Below are 18,951 nucleotides of genomic sequence, written 5' to 3'. Positions count from 1 at the left end.
GGTAGTAATTTTCATTCATAACCCAGATAACTATCAGGTTAGCCTAGGTTGTGGTTGATTTCAGCCCATGTTACAACAGCTGTGTAGTGAGTGCACCTTGCATGTTTCTAATTGAACAGCAGATATTTTATTATGGGCCTCTACCAGTGCATATAAATTGATCTAAAGAGGTTATTGGTCTTATGATTATTAGCTATGAGGTCCAATACAATGCAGCAAAAACATATTCTAATAGGAGTCGTTTGTCCCTTTTTTCTTGCACTAATTTTGTGAACATGAATGCCTTTTAAATTTTGATATTTGAATTAATAAAAGAAATGATGTTTTACCATTCAAATGCTCTGTTTTTGATCTGAACTTCAATATAGAGTTTGATCTTGGGTTTTCCAGTATATATGGGGCATATGAAAGTAATGGTTTTCTCCTCATGAGACAAGCGATGTTATGGCCTCTCAGGGTGGCTGGAGCAAAGTTCTCTTCACTTGCTATTAGAGGAAGTGTTATGCACAGTCCAAGAAATATTACACTGATGGAGGGACCATCACTGATGGTCTCTCTGTGGAAACACACTAAAGTGTGGAAGTACTCACAGTTTTGAGCCTTCCGTTCCATATCACATCGCAGGGAGTAGGTTAAACAAAGTCAGTGGCATGGCAGCCACGTGGATTTGGTCCTGGCTAGAAGCAAACAGGATAGCCAGCATGCAGGAGAGCACATGTGCAGCTTTATCTCTTCTGACAGGATGAGACTTCACTCCTTTGTGGAGGCAATTATGTGGAGAAACATGTCCCTCAGGCAGCATGAACTGCCCAGAATTGGAAGTTACCTCAGGAAATGTGAGAGTCCTGTGCTGGGAGTTACCTTAGGAAGTGTGAGAGTCCGTTTCTGTGGCAGCTTGTTGTGAGGAGAATAATCACTTAACTTTCATATACACATTGTTCAGTAGATGGCAGCAAAGCAGATTTATGAGTCTTCGGTATACAATGCTATATATTACATTTTCTAACTCACAGTTTCCCAACTAATTCTGACACACTGGAACAAATCTACTGCCACACAACAACTGTCTCATTCAGCAGCAGGTAGAGCGGGTACGGAGATACCGCAACTCTTCTATGGGTGATCATCCATTTCTTCTGACAGTCTCACTTGTTCCCTTCTTTATTCTGTACTCTGCTCCCTGGTACCATTTTTGATTGTTCCTTTGTATTATACATGATTATATATACTGTATATATGTGTTTTGTTACTTAGACTACTATGGACTTCACAAGGTTTTCAAATGTTTTTATTGGTTTTGTGTTATGGTGTCAATAAAGTTGTATTTTTCTATTTCTATAATTAAGTGTGTGCATTTTATATGCATTGACCTTTCCTCTCCCTTTTTCCACATGACCTCATGCATCATGCAGCACCCTTTCTTTCCTACATATACTCATGGGCATATTTAGTAGTGTGCCCTACCCTATATATATTACATGAAAAACCTACAAAAGACAAAATGAAAAAACCCTGCTATAATTAAATAAGTAAAAAGCAAAAGTGCATTTAAATCATACAGAGTTCTTAGTAATACTGTATTTGATCAAACATAGCATAAAAGCCATTCCACCATCGACAAGGTGACTCTGTGGTCGGGGCGGTCCTACACTGTCTAGTATTAATAACCTTATCATGTGTCAAAGTTGACATCTGTGTGAATAAGGGCAGACAAGCACCGGGTCCCAACCAGTGGACACCAGTCAGGGGAAGCCTTTAAATACAATTTTCAGCTCAGGAGAGGGAGGCCACACCCCAGCTTGCACAGAATGCAAAAATACAAAGAAAAAACACAAAAATTGAGCTTGATTTGAGTTGGTACACATGCAGCATATAAATGCATGTTCACATGGCCATAAAGCATACAAAACCTACAAAAGACAAAATGAAAAAACCCTGCTATAATTAAATAAGTAGAAAGCAAAAGTGCATTTAAAACATGCAGAGTTCTTAGTAATACTGTATTTGATCAAACATAGCATAAAAGCCGTCCCACCATCGACAAGGTGACTCTGTGGTCGGGTCAGTCCTACACTGTCTAGTATTAATAACCTTATCATGTGTCAAAGTTGACGTCTGTGTGAATAAGGGCAGACAAGGACCAGGTCCCAACCAGTGGACACCAGTAAGGGGAAGCCTTTAAATACAATTTCCAGCTCAGGAGAGGGAGGCCACTCCCCAGGTTGCACAGAATGCAAAAATACAAAGAAAAAACACAAAAATTGAGCTTGATTTGAGTTGGTGCACAAGCAGCATATAAATGCATGTTCACATGGCCATAAAGCATAAAAAATATATTACATGGAATAGAATGTGTGAACAGCTCTGCAGAATGGCTCATCTGTGGTTCCCAACAGTCAGTTGGGAGTTTGGAAATTTGTGACGCAGGGGAAACAAGGGTGACTGGGGTGCCACCTCTGAAGATTGTGCTTTGTGTGTTGTTAAGGTGGAGGAAGAGGAGGAGAGGCTACTTGATGCAGTGTTTGCCATCCACTGGAGCACATGCTCTTTCTGAGCCTCATCTACAATGCATACCGCTGTGAGGCTGCCAAAAAAATGGAGTAGAGTAGACCGGCCAGTAACAGATGTTGTCAGTGGTCTTTGGATAGGACAAGACGGTGTTTGTTCAGTTGAGCTTTCATTAACATTAACACCTAACCCACGTACACATCAAACACCAAGCCTCTTCCCACTTCCACCATGACCTCGCTTTTTCCCACTCATGTTGTATGTACCTTTCACCCCTTGTACCATGCTGTTTCACAACCTTAGGAACACAGTTGTCAGTCACCTGTCACTAAATGAACAACCACTATTTATTTTCTTAGACAGTGTGGCTGAATAACACTGTTATACCTCACGATTTTTAAGTGGAAATCTGATCTTCTGATTTGTTACTGAAATACAGTTTTATAACAAACGATTTGGAGTAGCTACAGTCATATGTTAAAGTTTGGGCACCCCTCTTAATGTTAACCTTTTTTCTTTATAACAATTTTGGTTTTTGCAACAGCTATTTCAGTTTCATATATCTAATAACTGATGGACTCAGTTATATTTCTGGATTCAAATGAGGTTTATTGTACTAACAGAAAATGTGCAATCTGCATTTAAACAAAATTTGCCCGGTGCAAAAGTATGGGCACCTCAACATAAAAGTGACATTAATATTTCGTAGATCCTCCTTTTGCAAAAATAACAGCCTCTAGTCGCTTCCTGTAGCTATTAATGAGTTCCTGGATCCTGGATGAAGGTATTTGTGACCATTCCTGTTTACAAAACATTTCCAGTTCAGTTAAGTTTGATGGTCGCCGAGCATGGACAGCCCGCTTCAAATCATCCCACAGATGTTCAATGATATTCAGGTCTGGGGACTGGGATGGCCATTCCAGAACATTGTAATTGTTCCTCTGCATGAATGCCTGAGTAGATTTGGAGCTGTGTTTTGGATCATTGTCTTGCTGACATATCCATCCCCTGCGTAACTTCAACTTCGTCACTGATTCTTGCACATTATTGTCAAGAATCTGCTGATACTGAGTTGAATCCATGCGACCCTCAACTTTAGCAAGATTCCCGGTGCCGGCATTGGCCACACAGCCCCAAAGCATGATGGAACCTCCACCAAATTTTACTGTGGGTAGCAAGTGTTTTTCTTGGAATGCTGTGTTTTTTAGCCTCCATGCATAACGCCTTTTTGTGTGACCAAACAACTCAATCTTTGTTTCATCAGTCCACAGGACCTTCTTCCAAAATGTAACTGGCTTGTCCAAATGTGCTTTTGCATACCTCAGGCGACTCTGTTTGTGGCGTGCTTGCAGAAACGGCTTCTTTCGCATCACTCTCCCATACAGCTTCTCCTTGTGCAAAGTGCGCTGTATTGTTGACCGATGCACAGTGACACCATCTGCAGCAAGATGATGCTGCAGGTCTTTGGAGGTGGTCTGTGGATTGTCCTTGACTGTTCTCACCGTTCTTCTTCTCTGCCTTTCTGATATTTTCTTGGCCTGCCACTTCTGGGCTTAACAAGAACTGTACCTGTGTTCTTCCATTTCCTTACTATGTTCCTCACAACTGACAGGTTAAATCTCTGAGACAACTTTTTGTATCCTTCCCCTGAAAAGCTATGTTGAATAATCTTTGTTTTCAGATCATTTGAGAGTTGTTTTGAGGAGCCCATGATGCCACTCTTCATAGGAGAATCAAATAGGAGAACTACTTGCAAGTGGCCACCTTAAATACCTTTTCTCATGATTTGATACACCTGGCTATGAAGTTCAAAGCTCAATGAGGTTACAAAACCAATTTAGTGCTTCTGGAAGTCAGTAAAAAGTAGTTAGGAGTGTTCAAATCAAGAAAATGATAAGGGTGCCCATACTTTTGCACCGGTCAAATTTTGTTTAAATGCAGATTGCACATTTTCTGTTAGTACAATAAACCTCATTTGAATCCAGAAATATAACTGAGTCCATCAGTTATTAGATATATGAAACTGAAATAGCTGTTGCAAAAACCAAAATTGTTATAAAGAAAAAAGGTTAACAATAATAGGGGTGCCCAAACTTTAACATATGACTGTATGTGGGCCTCCTGGCTACACCCCAATATTAGGCCTAATGATTTTTAAGTGGAAATTTGACCTTCTGATTTCTCACTGAAACACAGTTTTATCACACACAATTTGGATTAGCAAATGGTGCCTCCTGAGACTGCAACACAGTGTTTGCACAATCTAGTTAGATGCTAGAAGATTGATTTCACACAGGACATGATCTTATCTAGCTAACAGACAAGTTCACTTGTAGCAGCAGCACTATCAGGAGAGGCTTTTCTGCACTTTGACACTGAGAAAATGGCGCCAGCATAACAAGATGTCCGCTTTTTATATGGCCAGTGACATGTGACTTCAGCAGCCAATCACAGAAGGAAGACTTTTTGTCATGACGTTGTGGATGGCTTCTGCGCCCTGAATGGCATGCAAGAATGTACACACATTAAATTATTAAAGGAAAAAAAAAATTATACTCTGCAGCTCCTCTGATCTAGACACACCTCACTCCTCATCAAACAAGTCCCCCGTTTCCCCGCTCATCATACAGCACTATCGTAGCCAAAATAATAACAAAAGCATTAATGGTAATGTGATGATTTACTGAACTGAGCCCTAATTTTGCCGACTGAGTAAAAATGCTTGTGAAACTGAACACAAATCTGAATGTGTTACGTTCTTGCCGAATATGAGATTGCCAAACATTTTCCGAAAAAATTTGCTCTTCTCTACTTTCCATGTTACATGATAGTTTGTTACTTATCTCGTTTTGCTTTCCAAAATGATTTTTATCTTAAGTCACAAACTTGAGCTGTAAAGCACAGATCTATTTATCTATGTACAGTGGGTACAGAAAGTATTCAGACCCCTTTAAATTTTTCACTCTTTGTTTCATTGCAGCCATTTTGGTAAATTCAAAAAAGTGATTTTTTTTCTCATTAATGTACACTCTGCACCCAATCTTGACTGAAAAAAAACAGAAATGTAAAATTTTTGCAAATTCATTAAAAAAGAAAAACTTAAATATCACATGGTCATAAGTATTCAGACCCTTTGCTCAGTATTGAGTAGAAGCACCCTTTTGAGCTAGTACAGCCATGAGTCTTCTTGGGAATGACGCAACAATTTTTTCACACCTGGATTTGGGGATCTTCTGCCATTCTTCCTTGCAGATCCTATCCAGTTAAATGAGTTTGGATGGTGAATGTTGGTGGGACAGCCATTTTCAGGTCTCTCCAGAGATGCTCAATTGGGTTTAGGTCAGGGCTCTAGCTGGGCCAGTCAAGAATGTTCACAGAATTGTTCTGAAGCCACTCCTTTGTTATTTTAGCTGTGTACCTAGGGTCATTGTCTTGTTGGAAGGTGAACCTTCGGCCAAGTCCGAGGTCTAGAGCACTCTGGAAGAGGTTTTCAACCAGGATATCTCTGTACTTGGCCACATTCATGCTTCCTTCAATTGCAACCAGTCATCCTGTCCCTTCAACTGAAAAAAAACACCCGATAACATGATGCTGCCACCACCATGTTTCACTGTTGGGATTGTATTGGGCAGCTGATGAGCAGTGCCTGGTTTTATCCAAACATAACGCTTAGAATTATCACCAAAAAGTTCAATCTTCATCTCATCAGACCAGAGAATCTTATTTATCATAGTCTGGGAGTCCTTCATGTGTTTTTTAGCAAACTTTATGCAGGCTTTCATATCTCTTGCACTGAGGAGAGGCATCTGTCAGGTGACTCTGTCATAAAGACCCGACTGGTGGAGGGCTGCAGTGATAGTTGAATTTGTGGAACTTTCTCCCATCTCCCTACTGCATCTGTGAGATTTAGCCACAGTGATCTTGGGGTTCTTCTTTACCTCTCTCACCTAGGCTCTTCTCCCATGATTCCTCAGTTTGGCTGGACGGCCAGGTCTAAGAAGACTTCTGGTGGTCTCAAACTTCTTCCATTTAAGGATTATGGAGGTCACAGTGCGAACGTTGAGAACTGCAGAAATTCTTGGCCAGATCTGTGCCTTGCCACAATTCTGTCTCTGAGCTCCTTGGCAAGTTCATTTAACCTCATGATTCTCATTTGTCTGACATGCACTGTATCTATCTATCTATCTATTTATCTATCTATCTATCTATCTATCTCTATCTGTCTATCAATCAATCAATTTTCTTGCTGTAGTGACACCTACCTGTATTTTTAGAAGAAACTGAGCAGAATTGATGCCATCTGTAGCTAAGCATTTTATTTCATCGCGTAGCGTCTCTGAACCATCATGCTGGTACCTGGAGTAATGAAAGTCACAGTTAGTATATTGTTGAATCTAATTTTGGTCCTCTTATAAATTATGTATTTTTTATATGATAAGATTGCCTAAATATGTTTAATAAATTTATCTTTATGTAAAACTGCTGGAAGTGTGAATGGACTTATTGTTCCGATTCGTTATTCGCAATTTTTTAAGTATCTTTTATTCTTTGTCCTGTAGTATTCGTTGAGGTTTTTTTTGTAGCCAAATACTTCAAGATGGCACACATGGTTCATGAATTTTGAGTAAAAAAAATATGCTTAAAATTTGTATTTTTTTCGTGACTTGTCACATGTAGTAGTGTCAGAAGATGTAAGCTAAAATTTTAGGTGTACATAAAATTGTTTCAGAGGAAGACTGGGTGGGGGTGGGATGGTGGATAGGTTTAGGAGAATAAAAAATTAGTCACTTTTTGCTGAATTAACTGAAAAGATCTGGAAACCCTAAACCTCATCCACAATGACAAACATAAAAAACAGGCAAGCCCATATAGAATAGGCTTTAAAAAAGGTCAGATAAAAAAAGAATAAGTTACGGATAAGAAAAAAGGCGAAAAATCTGGACAAAAAATGCGCAAATGCAATTAATTATTAGTCCCATGTCTTTAAAAACAATGCCCAGTGATGCATAGTTGTAGAGCACTGCCCCACCCCACCATGTCCAGCATCGCACTATTGAAAGTAATGATGGAAGAGGGAAGCTGTCTGCTCCCTCCTCCATCATTCTCTCTCTGAGTCTAACGTCACAGTGCAGCGGGCACAATGATGTCACTATTTCCAAGCAATGAAGAGCTTCAGAGAGCTTACTGCCGAGATAGATGCAATGGTGGAACGAGGAGAGGTAAAGTATTTAGTTATTTATTTTTTTATGTTGGGCCATTACTCTGTATGCAGGACTATGTGAGTCCCTTTATTCTATATGGATGAGTATGTGGGGCCCACTATACTATATAGAGGACTATTTGGGGTCCATTATACTGTGTGTGGATCACAGTTGGGGCTTCATACTGTTTTGGTGTCACGATACTTTACCAAGATGGTTGAGGGGGGGGCGGGGTACAGCAGAGTAATCATACCATGTGTGTGGAGGGTACTGCAGAGGAATTAACTGTGAAGGTATCATACCGTATTTGGTGATACACTTTTGTTGGCATCATACTTTATGAGGGCAATGAAAGGGCAATCTAGGGGCTTCAATGGGAGTAAAATTACTTTTTGGACTGCAAAGCTGTGAAATATTCTCTCCTTTGACCTCTCCTAATATTGAGGATTTTTTTTTGGGGGGGGGCATTAGAACTTAGAGGACCTATGATTTTTATGTATATTTTTATGTTATGTGATCTGACTCTAAAGATTTATTAATTAAAATGTACTTTGTTCGTACGACAGCCACTTTATGTTTTTTTTCCATATGAAAGGGGTCATCATTATATTTAATGATAAAGAAAAACTTCCCTCAATTGTAGACATTTTTCAATATCAAGGTTGGCCTGCGACTTTGTCCAAGTTTTTCATTTTGTCCCTCTGTGTATTTGAGATGGACATCTCTGCAGTACAATATTGGGTCATCCTGATGATGCAGCCTACTGTCATGTTACAATAAGCAGCCATAACAACGTTATCTCCAATATGATATTATCTCAAATTCACTGGAGATACAGTTTTAACCGATACATGCAAATTAAAGCAATGATTGTAACAATCCTAACCTAACTTTTAACATGCTGACATCCATGTAGCTGAACTGTTCTCCCTCATTAATTGGTCTTCCTTCTAGCTGTATTGCACCATGCAATGGTGTTGTCTGTAGCACGATGTGAAGCTTGTCTTGATATGTGTCCTTGTCTGTCATGTGGATATGGTCCAAAGTCAAAAGATGAGAGCCACCTTCCTCCACTCTCAGGTCATTTGGGAGTACCTAAATACGAGTTGCAAAATAAAACACTGTAAAAAGGGGGAAATACAATACATTTAAAAGTCATTCTTAAACCCAGTCACCCAAAAATGAAAACGAAAACCCTGTAATTAAATTCTTTATATTATATATCATCTTTCTACAAACATAGCTAGGTGATCAGGAATGTTCAAGTACGATGGGACACTGGACCTGCTCGGTCTCCATTGTTGTCAGCATGACAAGCAGAAACACTGAGAAGATTGACCTGTTGGGGACAGCCAAATTCTAGGTAACCCTTATATGTATGCAACTCAGCTGCCACTTACCATTTATTCACTTATTGTTTCCAATTGCTTTAGAAGCAACTTGACATGACAGCCTATTGTGAGAAGGCACCTGAAGAGGCAGTTACACTTTACAGATATAATTAAACGTGCTACCATAGTTAACTGTAATTATGGAAGATCTGGGTAGGCATTTACCTGAGGAGGCTGATTGTCTACAGGAAGTATTGTGATGTTGAAGCAGATACCATGCAATGTACCTCCATGTCTATTGCTGACCGATAAGGTAAAGCGGACATACAGAACTTCAGAACCTATGTCATCCATGGGAGGCATATATGCAACCTTCATGTGGCTCACTGCATGCTGTAAAACCAAGAGATTCATCATTTTCATGGCAGTCTGGTATTGAAAGTCAACCTTGTTTTGTAGTCTGTGCACTATTGTACTACTACATGCACATGACATTGCAGCACTATACATGTTCTCTTATTGTGTGTTGTGTGGGTGTTCATGACTGGGTGGGACTGTATTCTTATACTATAAGTCTCTTTGTCAATATGCATTCTAGAATAATGTACAGTAAATAAATAGGAACATAAACTGGATCCTGAGTACAAATAATCCCATGAATACTCCTTAAAGGTACTTGGGTACAAACTTTCCATGAGTACTTGGGTACAAATCCCCCATGAATACTTACTATGTATACTTGGGTACAAATTCGCCATGAATGCTTCTCATTAGTATTTGGGTACAAATCTTGCTATGAATACTTCCTACGTGTACTTAGGTACAAATTCTCTCATGAATACTTCCCATGAGTAGTTGGGTACAAATCCCACATGAATACTTTCTATGAGTACTTGGGTACAAATCCTGTTATGAATACTTCACTATAGTACTTGGCTACAAACCTTCCCATGAATATTCCGTATGAGTACTTGGTTACATATTGTCATGAATACTCCCTATGTGTACTTGGATACAAATCCCACATGAATACTTTCCATGAGTACATGGGTATAAACCTTCCCATGAATATTCCTCATAAATAGCTACAATGTATTTGGTTCATACATGGCCTTATAGTCTTAAATGCCACTGCAGCTAAGCCAAAAGTGGATCTACCGAGAAGAAGTATAAGACCCTCCTTTATTTTACTCATTCCATTTGAATCCATTCTTGCCTTTGGCCAAAAAGCGGCAACAAAAGCTGCAATAACATTTTTCCAGAACACTCTGTGTGTAAAATTACCCTTATGGCAGGATTAAATAATGTAGTCATCAAAAGACCTCAAACATTAAAAAAGCACTCAATAGTCACCTGTATGAGGTACAAACAAAGCTATATACCTGTGTGAAAGTTGATGTCACGATAGCAGCATGATCCTTTGCAAATTTTGGAATACTGTCTACGAGAACAATCTTGCCAGCATCTAGGTCACTGCACAAAAATTGGTTAATTCATGGTTAACTTACAGTTACTTATATATTTTCACTATCCAGCTTCCATAAATATATAGTGTACAACGTACAGTTGTGGCCAAAAGTATTGACACCCCTGCAATTCTGTCAGATAATACTCAGTTTCTTCCTGAAAATGATTGCAAACACAAATTCTTTGGTATTATTATCTTCATTTAATTTGTCTTAAATGAAAAAACACAAAAAGAATTGTCCTAAAGCCAAATTGGATATAATTCCACACCAAACATAAAAAAGAGGGTGGACAAAAGTATTGGCACTGTTCGAAAAATCATGTGATGCTTCTCTAATTTGTGTAATTAACAGCACCTGTAACTTACCTGTGGCACCTAACAGGTGTTGGCAATAACTAAATCACACTTGCAGCCAGTTGACATGGATTAAAGTTGACTCAACCTCTGTCCTGTGTCCTTGTGTGTACCACATTGAGCATGGAGAAAAGAAAGAAGACCAAAGAACTGTCTGAGGACTGGAGAAACCAAATTGTGAGGAAGCATGAGCAATCTCAAGGCTACAAGTCCATCTCCAAAGACCTGAATATTCCTGTGTCTACTGTGCGCAGTGTCATCAAGAAGTTTAAAGCCCATGGCACTGTGGCTAACCTCCCTAGATGTGGACGGAAAAGAAAAATTGACAAGAGATTTCAACGCAAGATTGTGCGGATGTTGGATAAAGAACCTCGACTAACATCCAAACAAGTTCAAGCTGCCCTGCAGTCCGAGGGTACAACAGTGTCAACCCGTACTATCCGTCGGCGTCTGAATGAAAAGGGACTGTATGGTAGGAGACCCAGGAAGACCCCACTTCTTACCCCGAGACATAAAAAAGCCAGGCTGGAGTTTGCAAAAACCTACCTGAAAAAGCCTAAAACGTTTTGGAAGAATGTTCTCTGGTCAGATGAGACAAAAGTAGAGTTTTTTGGGCAAAGGCATCAACATAGAGTTTACAGGAGAAAAAAGTGGCATTTAAAGAAAAGAACACGGTCCCTACAGTCAAACATTACGGAGGTTCCCTGATGTTTTGGGTGTGCTTTGCTGCCTCTGGCACTGGACTGTTTGACCGTGTGCATGGCATTATGAAGTCTGAAGACTACCAACAAATTTTGCAGCATAATGTAGGGCCCAGTGTGAGAAAGCTGGGTCTCCCTCAGAGGTCATGGGTCTTCCAGCAGGACAATGACCCAAAATACACTTCAAAAAGCACTAGAAAATGGTTTGAGAGAAAGCACTGGAGACTTCTAAGGTGGCCAGCAATGAGTCCAGACCTGAATCCGATAGAACACCTGTGGAGAGATCTAAAAATGGCAGTTTGGAGAAGGCACCCTTCAAATATCAGGGACCTGGAGCAGTTTGCCAAAGAAGAGTGGTCTAAAATTCCAGCAGAGCATTGTAAGAAACTCATTGATGTTTACCGATAGCGGTTGGTCGCAGTTATTTTGGCTAAAGGTTGGGCAACCAAGTATTAGGCTGAGGGTGCCAATACTTTTGTCTGGCCCATTTTTGGAGTTTTGTGTGAAATGATCAATGTTTTGCTTTTTGCGTCATTCTCTTTTGTGTTTTTTCATTTAAGACAAATTAAATGAAGATAATAATACCAAAGAATTTGTGTTTTCAATCATTTTCAGGAAGAAACTGAGTATTATCTGACAGAATTGCAGGGGTGTCAATACCTTTGGCCACAACTGTACATTACTAGATTTAATATAAGCCATATCAGTATAATAAGGATAAGGGCCAGTAGAATCTTTGTTCACACTGGCATCATTTACAAAAGGGAGATCCATTCTGAATATCTGTCTCATTCATTTGAACCGTGGCTGTTTCTGCATCCAGCACATGGATTTCTGCAAGAGCTATTCAGACAAAAGGGACATTTCTGTAGCATATCTGCTGCGTGTGAATATACCCTTTTAAAACCCAATGACTTTATTAATGCATAAAATAGAGTACCAGATTGCTTTGTTTTTATGCCCATCAAGGATGAGAAAGCATGACAGATGAGTGTCTTGATCTCTGTATGAACACTTATACCTGGTCTCTAAGGGTACCGTTACACCTAACGATCCACCAGCGATCCCGACTAGCGATATGACGCGGTCAGGACCGCTGGTGCGTCACTAGGTGGTCGCTAGTGAGCTGCCACACAGGCAGATCTCACCAGCGACATCGCTGGGGTCGGGGATCGCTACTTACCTGTCAGACGCAGCGATCTTGCGTCCTCCCGCCCGGCTCCACGCGTCGCTTGTCGGCGCCACAAGAAGCGCCGCAGGAAGTGGCCAACGAGGAATGGTCCAGGAGCTTCTCACGTGATCAGCGATAACGAGCGGGGGAACCGGTCGGAGGTAAGTATCACATGCAGCGATATCGCTAGCAATATCGCTGCAACGACACAAAATCGGTGACTTTACAGCGATATTGCTAGCGATATCGCAGTGTGTAACGGGGGCTTTAGCTTGATATCTACAGTAGACACATCACCCTGGGCAGCCGGTGGGCATATCACACTCCTGAGCAAACAAGCCAAGAGAAGCTCCTCAGAACAGCCATACAAACAATCCCTGGTAAGCTTTTGGGGGACCATTAGAAAGATTGTAACCTGGAAAAAACTATATTTTGAATTTCTTGCCTAGAGTTTTAGATTAATTAGGCTGAAAAGATCTGAATACCTTTGGGGACTTTTTTCTTAAATTCATTTTTTTTAGGCTAAAAATTACTTTACAATAGGGTTTCATTAAAAATGCTTTGACCATTTGGTTTTTACAACCTCTGTGTGTCACTGTGTATAGCAGACTATAGAATAAGTTTACAGAGTAATCCACTGGTGAGTTTCTTCTAACAGAGATCTGCAAGCCTTATCTATTACTACAAGAGGGGGTTGTGCCTGTTTTTGCGTTCAGCTCAGTCTGAGAAGATTTGGAAGGTGGGTTTTAGATCTATTTACGTGGTGGTGCTGTGTGGTGGCCACTGTTGCTGTGATGGTGTGCCTGTGGAGTGGTATGACCTAGAGTCATATGGGCTTTTCCTTGCTTGCTGCCGTGCTGTGAGGCACCAGGTCACCCGCCATGCTGGTGCACTGTGCAGCACCTTCATGGATAATTATCCACTGAGAGGTTCGCCATGACATAGCCATGGGCTTCATATAGTCTGATCAGAATGTTAAACTAAGAACCTCAAGTTCAGTTTTGCAAATTTGAAAGGGTGAAGAGAAGGGGTTAATTGGTAACATATATTTCAGTAAAACAAAAATTCCCAAAAAAGGTGTCCATATCCTTTATTTGTTGGCAGAGCATAAATGTATAATAGGTTTGTAAGCAGAAATGTCCAAATAGTAGTGTACGGTAAGGTCAAATTAGTACAGGGACTACCTGGAGAAGGATATTCGGCATGGTGGCTTGGTTACAGCAAAAATTAGTTCTCTTTCTGGAGACTCTGTGTCTATAAAATGTAACTGCTTCTTTGTTATATAGACCACATCAGTTTCTTTAACAATCAAATGGCGGATTGTTCCAGAGACTTCTTTAGGTAGCTGATCATCCACTGGCGTAATATGTATAATCACAGCCTAGAAACAGAAATGATAAATATTCAAAAATTACATTATTTTGCTAACCAACCTTGTTATACACAGAGATATGAATGTTGTAGCATAGTTCAACGCTTCAATGATTGCTTTACCATGTCTTTAGTCTTAGGACAGGCTCTGGAAGCATAAACCGCATAGCCTAGGATGATGTAGAACAACTTAAAGGGAACCTGTCAAGTCACCTAAATCACCATCATTATCTGTCATATTTGTAGTTAAGTCCTTGCTGTTCACAAACCCACTTGATGTGTTTTTTTGGCTTCTATTTCCCTGGTCCAGCCTCTGGTCCTGTACTCATGTCCCCTCTGCGTGACTTCTTCCTTACTGTCCTTGCTATGTCTTCAGTGCAGTAAAACATGCACAGGCGATAATGTCCTGTACTGTAGATATGGCAGAAAATGAAAGTCCAAACTAGTCTTAGGGGACACATGCCCTGCCAGACTTGCTAATATAGAGCATCGATATAAAAGTGATTTTACTAGACATATCAAAAGTGTTTTGGGACCGCAAGACCTTGATCCGAATGCAGGAATAGGTCTCTAATAATGGTAGTGAGTTGGGGACCCTGATAGGTTACATTTAAGTTGAAATTGGCATTATAGTGGGCACTTTTACTATAATCAGCAGGACCTCAAGCCTTATGGTATTTGTCCCAACAAAGTTGCAAGAATATTTTGAGAATGGTTAAATAAATTCTTACTATTTACACCCATTTTAGTCCAACTTCCATATTCCAGCTCTGGGTTGCAAGTTTCTTACCAAGTCAATGATTTATGGAACTATGCTTCAAGTCTTTTTTTCAAGCTATTTGAGAATTATAACCCATTTTGTAAGGTACCATTAATATTTACAGATGCAAAATGTGTATTGTAAGCCATCATCACCCTAGTCACCATTTCAATCTACATGTTGGTATTTTCCCACCTTTACTTTAACATCAGACTTCTTCGCATCCCATGCCACTAGGAACAGAGAGGTGGCTCCACTTGCGCGGCTCACTGCTTTCCCTTCTTTGAGTGTGCCATAAGTACACTAGCAAGCATTCCTGGCAAAAGGTGCAAAATGTGTACAAATTGGTTTTCAAACTCTGTTCACATACCTGAGGACCGGACAGGTTAGGAGGTGTATGGCTGTCAGATAGGATGAATTCAAAGGAATCTTCGAAGATTTCTCCTCCAAGATGTTTATAGTAAATGATGCCATTGAATAAGTCTCTTTGCAGAAAAGTAGTAACAGGATAAGCTTGTCACAGAAATAAAGAAGTATAGCAATAAGTTAAAAAGTATATCTAAAATCACTAAGTTTCATACCTATGGCAGCTGTCATAGAATCTCTGCTATTCTGTACTGAGCTGCCATATAGTGCTTAATAGGGCACCTTATCATAGAATTACAAGGAAAGAAGAGGTTTACGCTCATGTACGTCAGTCCTGAATCTAAATTGTGAACTAAAATTAGTTCTGCACATTTTACATATTATACTCATAATAAATCACTAAACAAAAATGACAAAGGATATTTTCCAGGCACAGCTTTCCACTCCTAGGGCAAACACATAGATTATGTAATACCCACTTGTGAATCACAATGTATCCAGCCTGCTTTAGGGGGATTTTACATTACATATACAATCATGGCCGAAAGAGTTGGCACCGTTGAAATTGTTCCATAAAATTAAGTACTTCTCCTGAAAATTATTGCAATTACACATGTTTTGTTCTACACATGCTTATTTCCTTTGTGTGTATTGGAACAACATACAGTAATACAGAAAAACAGACAATTTGGACATAATCCTAAACAAAACCCCCAAAATTTTGTTTGCACCCTCTGGAATAAAATAACTGCAATTAATCGCTTCCTATAACCATCAACAAGCTTCTTACACCTTTCATCAGGAATTTTGGCCACTCAGGCCACTGATGAGTTTGAATGATCATCGCTTTCCTGAAAGAAAGTTGTTTACCCACATTTTTGGAAAGGTACCAACAATTTTATCTCTCCCATTTTTGAGGTTTTGTGTGAAATTATGATCAGTTTGCCTTTTTTCATTTTTTTTTTCTTTTGTGGTGTTCCAATACACACAAAGTAAATAAACATGTTGTGGTGTGATTGGTAGTCCCGTGGTAAAAGGGAGGTATATGTCACAGGGTTGGATGCGACCTGCAATGCAACCCGGAGTATTTTGTCTTTAGTGCACATGAGCACTAATGTCATTTAGTGTATCTGGGTCCAGGTTGCGGGTAGCTATGAGAGATGGGAGGGTCTGCCTACCCATTTACCTCGCTCCGTGGTGGGTGGGGCTCACTGTACCCCGTTTTGCCTGAAGATGTGTGTGTGGTTGTGAAACTTTGAGGACCTGTGGTGATGTCATGATCACCTGACTAGGCATGTGATTCGTACCTGGGTGTGGCTAGACCTATGTAAGAGAGTGAGTCAGAGTGGTTTGTGAGTGAGGGCATGGAAGGTCTATGTGCTGGAAGTGCCTGGGACTGGACTTCCTGAAGAGCACATGGAAAGGCCCTGTACCTGGTAGAGTCTGTGACGGCTCTGCGTAGAGGAGCTGCTGCCCGGCTGGGGGTCTGGAACTGTTAGGCAGCCTAGTGAGTAAGGCATTGTCCAGAACGGTGATCCCAGTGCGGCTGCTTCCCTGATAATCCGTGTGTTAACCAGCGTTAGTAAGAGTTATGTTGTAAAGCTGAAGGTTTAACGGACGTTGTACTGGAAACTACATGCTATTAAGTGCCTGGAGAGCCAATTATGCTGCAGTGTAATAAACCGAATGAACTGTTTAACCATGAGTGTTCCAGCATATGCCTCAATGACCGGCCAAGCAAGTAAATTCCCATCCACTCACATGGTGACTTGTAACAATGTGTATAAGAAAACACGTGTAATTGCAATAATTTTCTGGAAAAAATACTTCATTTTCTGGAGCAATTTCAAGTGTGCCAACACTTTCAGCCATGACAGTATATATGACAGTATATATGTCTTAGGGCTCTTTCCCATGCCTTGATACCTCCGGTGTTTAATACATGCAGCATACATGTGGCAACCATGTGCCGCTCATGTGTTGGTTGCATCAGTATCACACATACTGGCAGCTGGGAATCAGCTGTACTGTTTGCTCTGCTCCCAAGCGCTGGGTGCTGAAGACAGCCCACTTCATTGTCCCCTGCTCAGCTGCTATTTTTAGGTTGGGGGGACAATATCCATGGCTCCTTACCAGCCAGAGAAAAGAAACCCCCAGGTGTATGCTTTAGCTTGGCTGGTTGTCAAAAATGGGGAAAATGGGGGGACCCCATGCCGTTTTTTTAAAATCATTACTATTCTTAACTTCTTAACTGCCATGCTAAAGCATGCAGCTGCCAGTTTTGCCTGCTGGTTATCAAAAATACAGGGGAACCCACACCATTTTTTTTTTAATTTTATTTATAATGCAGGTGCCGCAAATGATTTCTCCTATCATCCACCGCCTGCTCTTGCTGTTATCAGCTACAGCAGGTGTATGCTGATGGGAGTAGTAGTCCGATCAGCCAACGCCTGTTACCAAATGTAACATTTCAACATCGGACAGGTGAGACATTTTGTTTGTTTTTTTTATTTTTGCTTGTTTACAGGGGACACTGCCTTCAGTGGATTAGGTGTTAAGGTGAGTATAATGTGATTTTTTTATTTTATTTTTCATTTTACACCTGCAACAATGATGAGCAGGTGAGAATGATGAGAGCCGTCTTAAGCAACCCGCGCCAGTGAACAGTGCGAACAGTATCAGTGCTTCCCAGGTGTTGATACGTGTCACACTGATGACACGCAGATGTCATCTGTATGCATGTGAGCGGGACATTTTTCAGCCCGTGTTGCTGTTAAAAAATGGACGTCTTATATTTTGCCCACGGACACATGGTCCATGGAAACACACTGACATATGGGCAGACTTGAATGGGTCTACATGTGAAAACTGTCACCACATGTGCCGGAGACACTAATGTGCGAAAGAATCATACTATATATAGTAAATTGCTACGGGTAAAAAAAGTAATGTCGTTTCAAGTAATACCTAACGCATTCTGTCCTGGTTTTTTCATGATGATCCCAGCCACTGATTGCGTAGTGATATTAAAGCGAATATAATCATCGCTGGAGTCCATGTCAGAGGCACATAACATTGAGCCTTGAATGAGAACAGTCTGTCCTTCCAGAAGTTCAATAACTGTGTTGGTGGTGAGAAAAGGAGGGCTGTCATCTTTAGGAAGGATATTAATTGGGAACTTGTGTCGAATGCTATGACGTCCATCAAATATTCTGAACACGACAAAGTCTTTGGTTGTGTCACTGTCATCATGGTGATAACAGACAGTGCCATGCTGTATGTCTTTAATAGTGAACATAAATCCTTTTCCTCCTAGTTGCAGAACAACAGATCTCAGTGTTAGTAAAACTTCAAAAAGCTTATGTTTGTTTCAATAAAGCCGTTATACCACAATAGAGAACAACGGATCTGATTTAACTTTTCATGAACAGGAATGGATAAATTATTTAAAACGTGTAGAAGCAGCCAACAGCACAACAGACACAGTAGGATCCACGCTTCAAAGTCCAAGGACCCAAATGGGCAAAAAGCTTGAATGGAAACATGAAGAAGGGCAGCATCCAATCATTTTTTCACCCGGATTGGATGCTGCCCTTCTTCATGAATAAATTACTTGTCAAAATTAGAAGGTAGAGTTGTAACAGCAATCTTCAAAGTACCTCTGAGAAATTCCCAACAGGTCTCAGGATAAATTACAAGGCTTGAGCGAGTTGCAGAGTC

The 18,951-nt window shown here is 40.4% G+C and overlaps 1 protein-coding gene across 4 annotated transcripts in view; it reads right to left on the bottom strand.

Annotated features, from left to right (window-relative positions):
• The window catches only part of FREM1 (FRAS1 related extracellular matrix 1), a 375,258-nt gene that overhangs the window by 191,540 nt on the left and 164,767 nt on the right, over nucleotides 1-18,951 (bottom strand). For 3 of the 4 annotated variants that reach the window (XM_073572162.1, XM_073572160.1, XM_073572161.1), the window contains exons 9-15: nucleotides 18,199-18,543; nucleotides 15,236-15,378; nucleotides 13,919-14,115; nucleotides 10,423-10,513; nucleotides 9,266-9,433; nucleotides 8,596-8,804; nucleotides 6,771-6,864 (exon numbers count right to left, since the gene is read on the bottom strand). In XM_073572162.1, the coding sequence (XP_073428263.1) occupies nucleotides 6,771-6,864; nucleotides 8,596-8,804; nucleotides 9,266-9,433; nucleotides 10,423-10,513; nucleotides 13,919-14,115; nucleotides 15,236-15,378; nucleotides 18,199-18,543 (1,247 nt within the window). The remainder of the gene's footprint in view (nucleotides 1-6,770; nucleotides 6,865-8,595; nucleotides 8,805-9,265; nucleotides 9,434-10,422; nucleotides 10,514-13,918; nucleotides 14,116-15,235; nucleotides 15,379-18,198; nucleotides 18,544-18,951) is intronic. The other variant, XR_012231567.1, reaches the window with a different exon arrangement.

The sequence above is a fragment of the Dendrobates tinctorius genome, unplaced genomic scaffold, assembly GCF_039654945.1.
Source record: "Dendrobates tinctorius isolate UK_male_01 unplaced genomic scaffold, ASM3965494v1 ptg000031l, whole genome shotgun sequence".
Lineage (NCBI taxonomy): Eukaryota > Metazoa > Chordata > Amphibia > Anura > Dendrobatidae > Dendrobates > Dendrobates tinctorius.
Note: the sequence above shows the minus strand (reverse complement) of the source record. Positions and strands in the feature narration are given on the sequence as shown.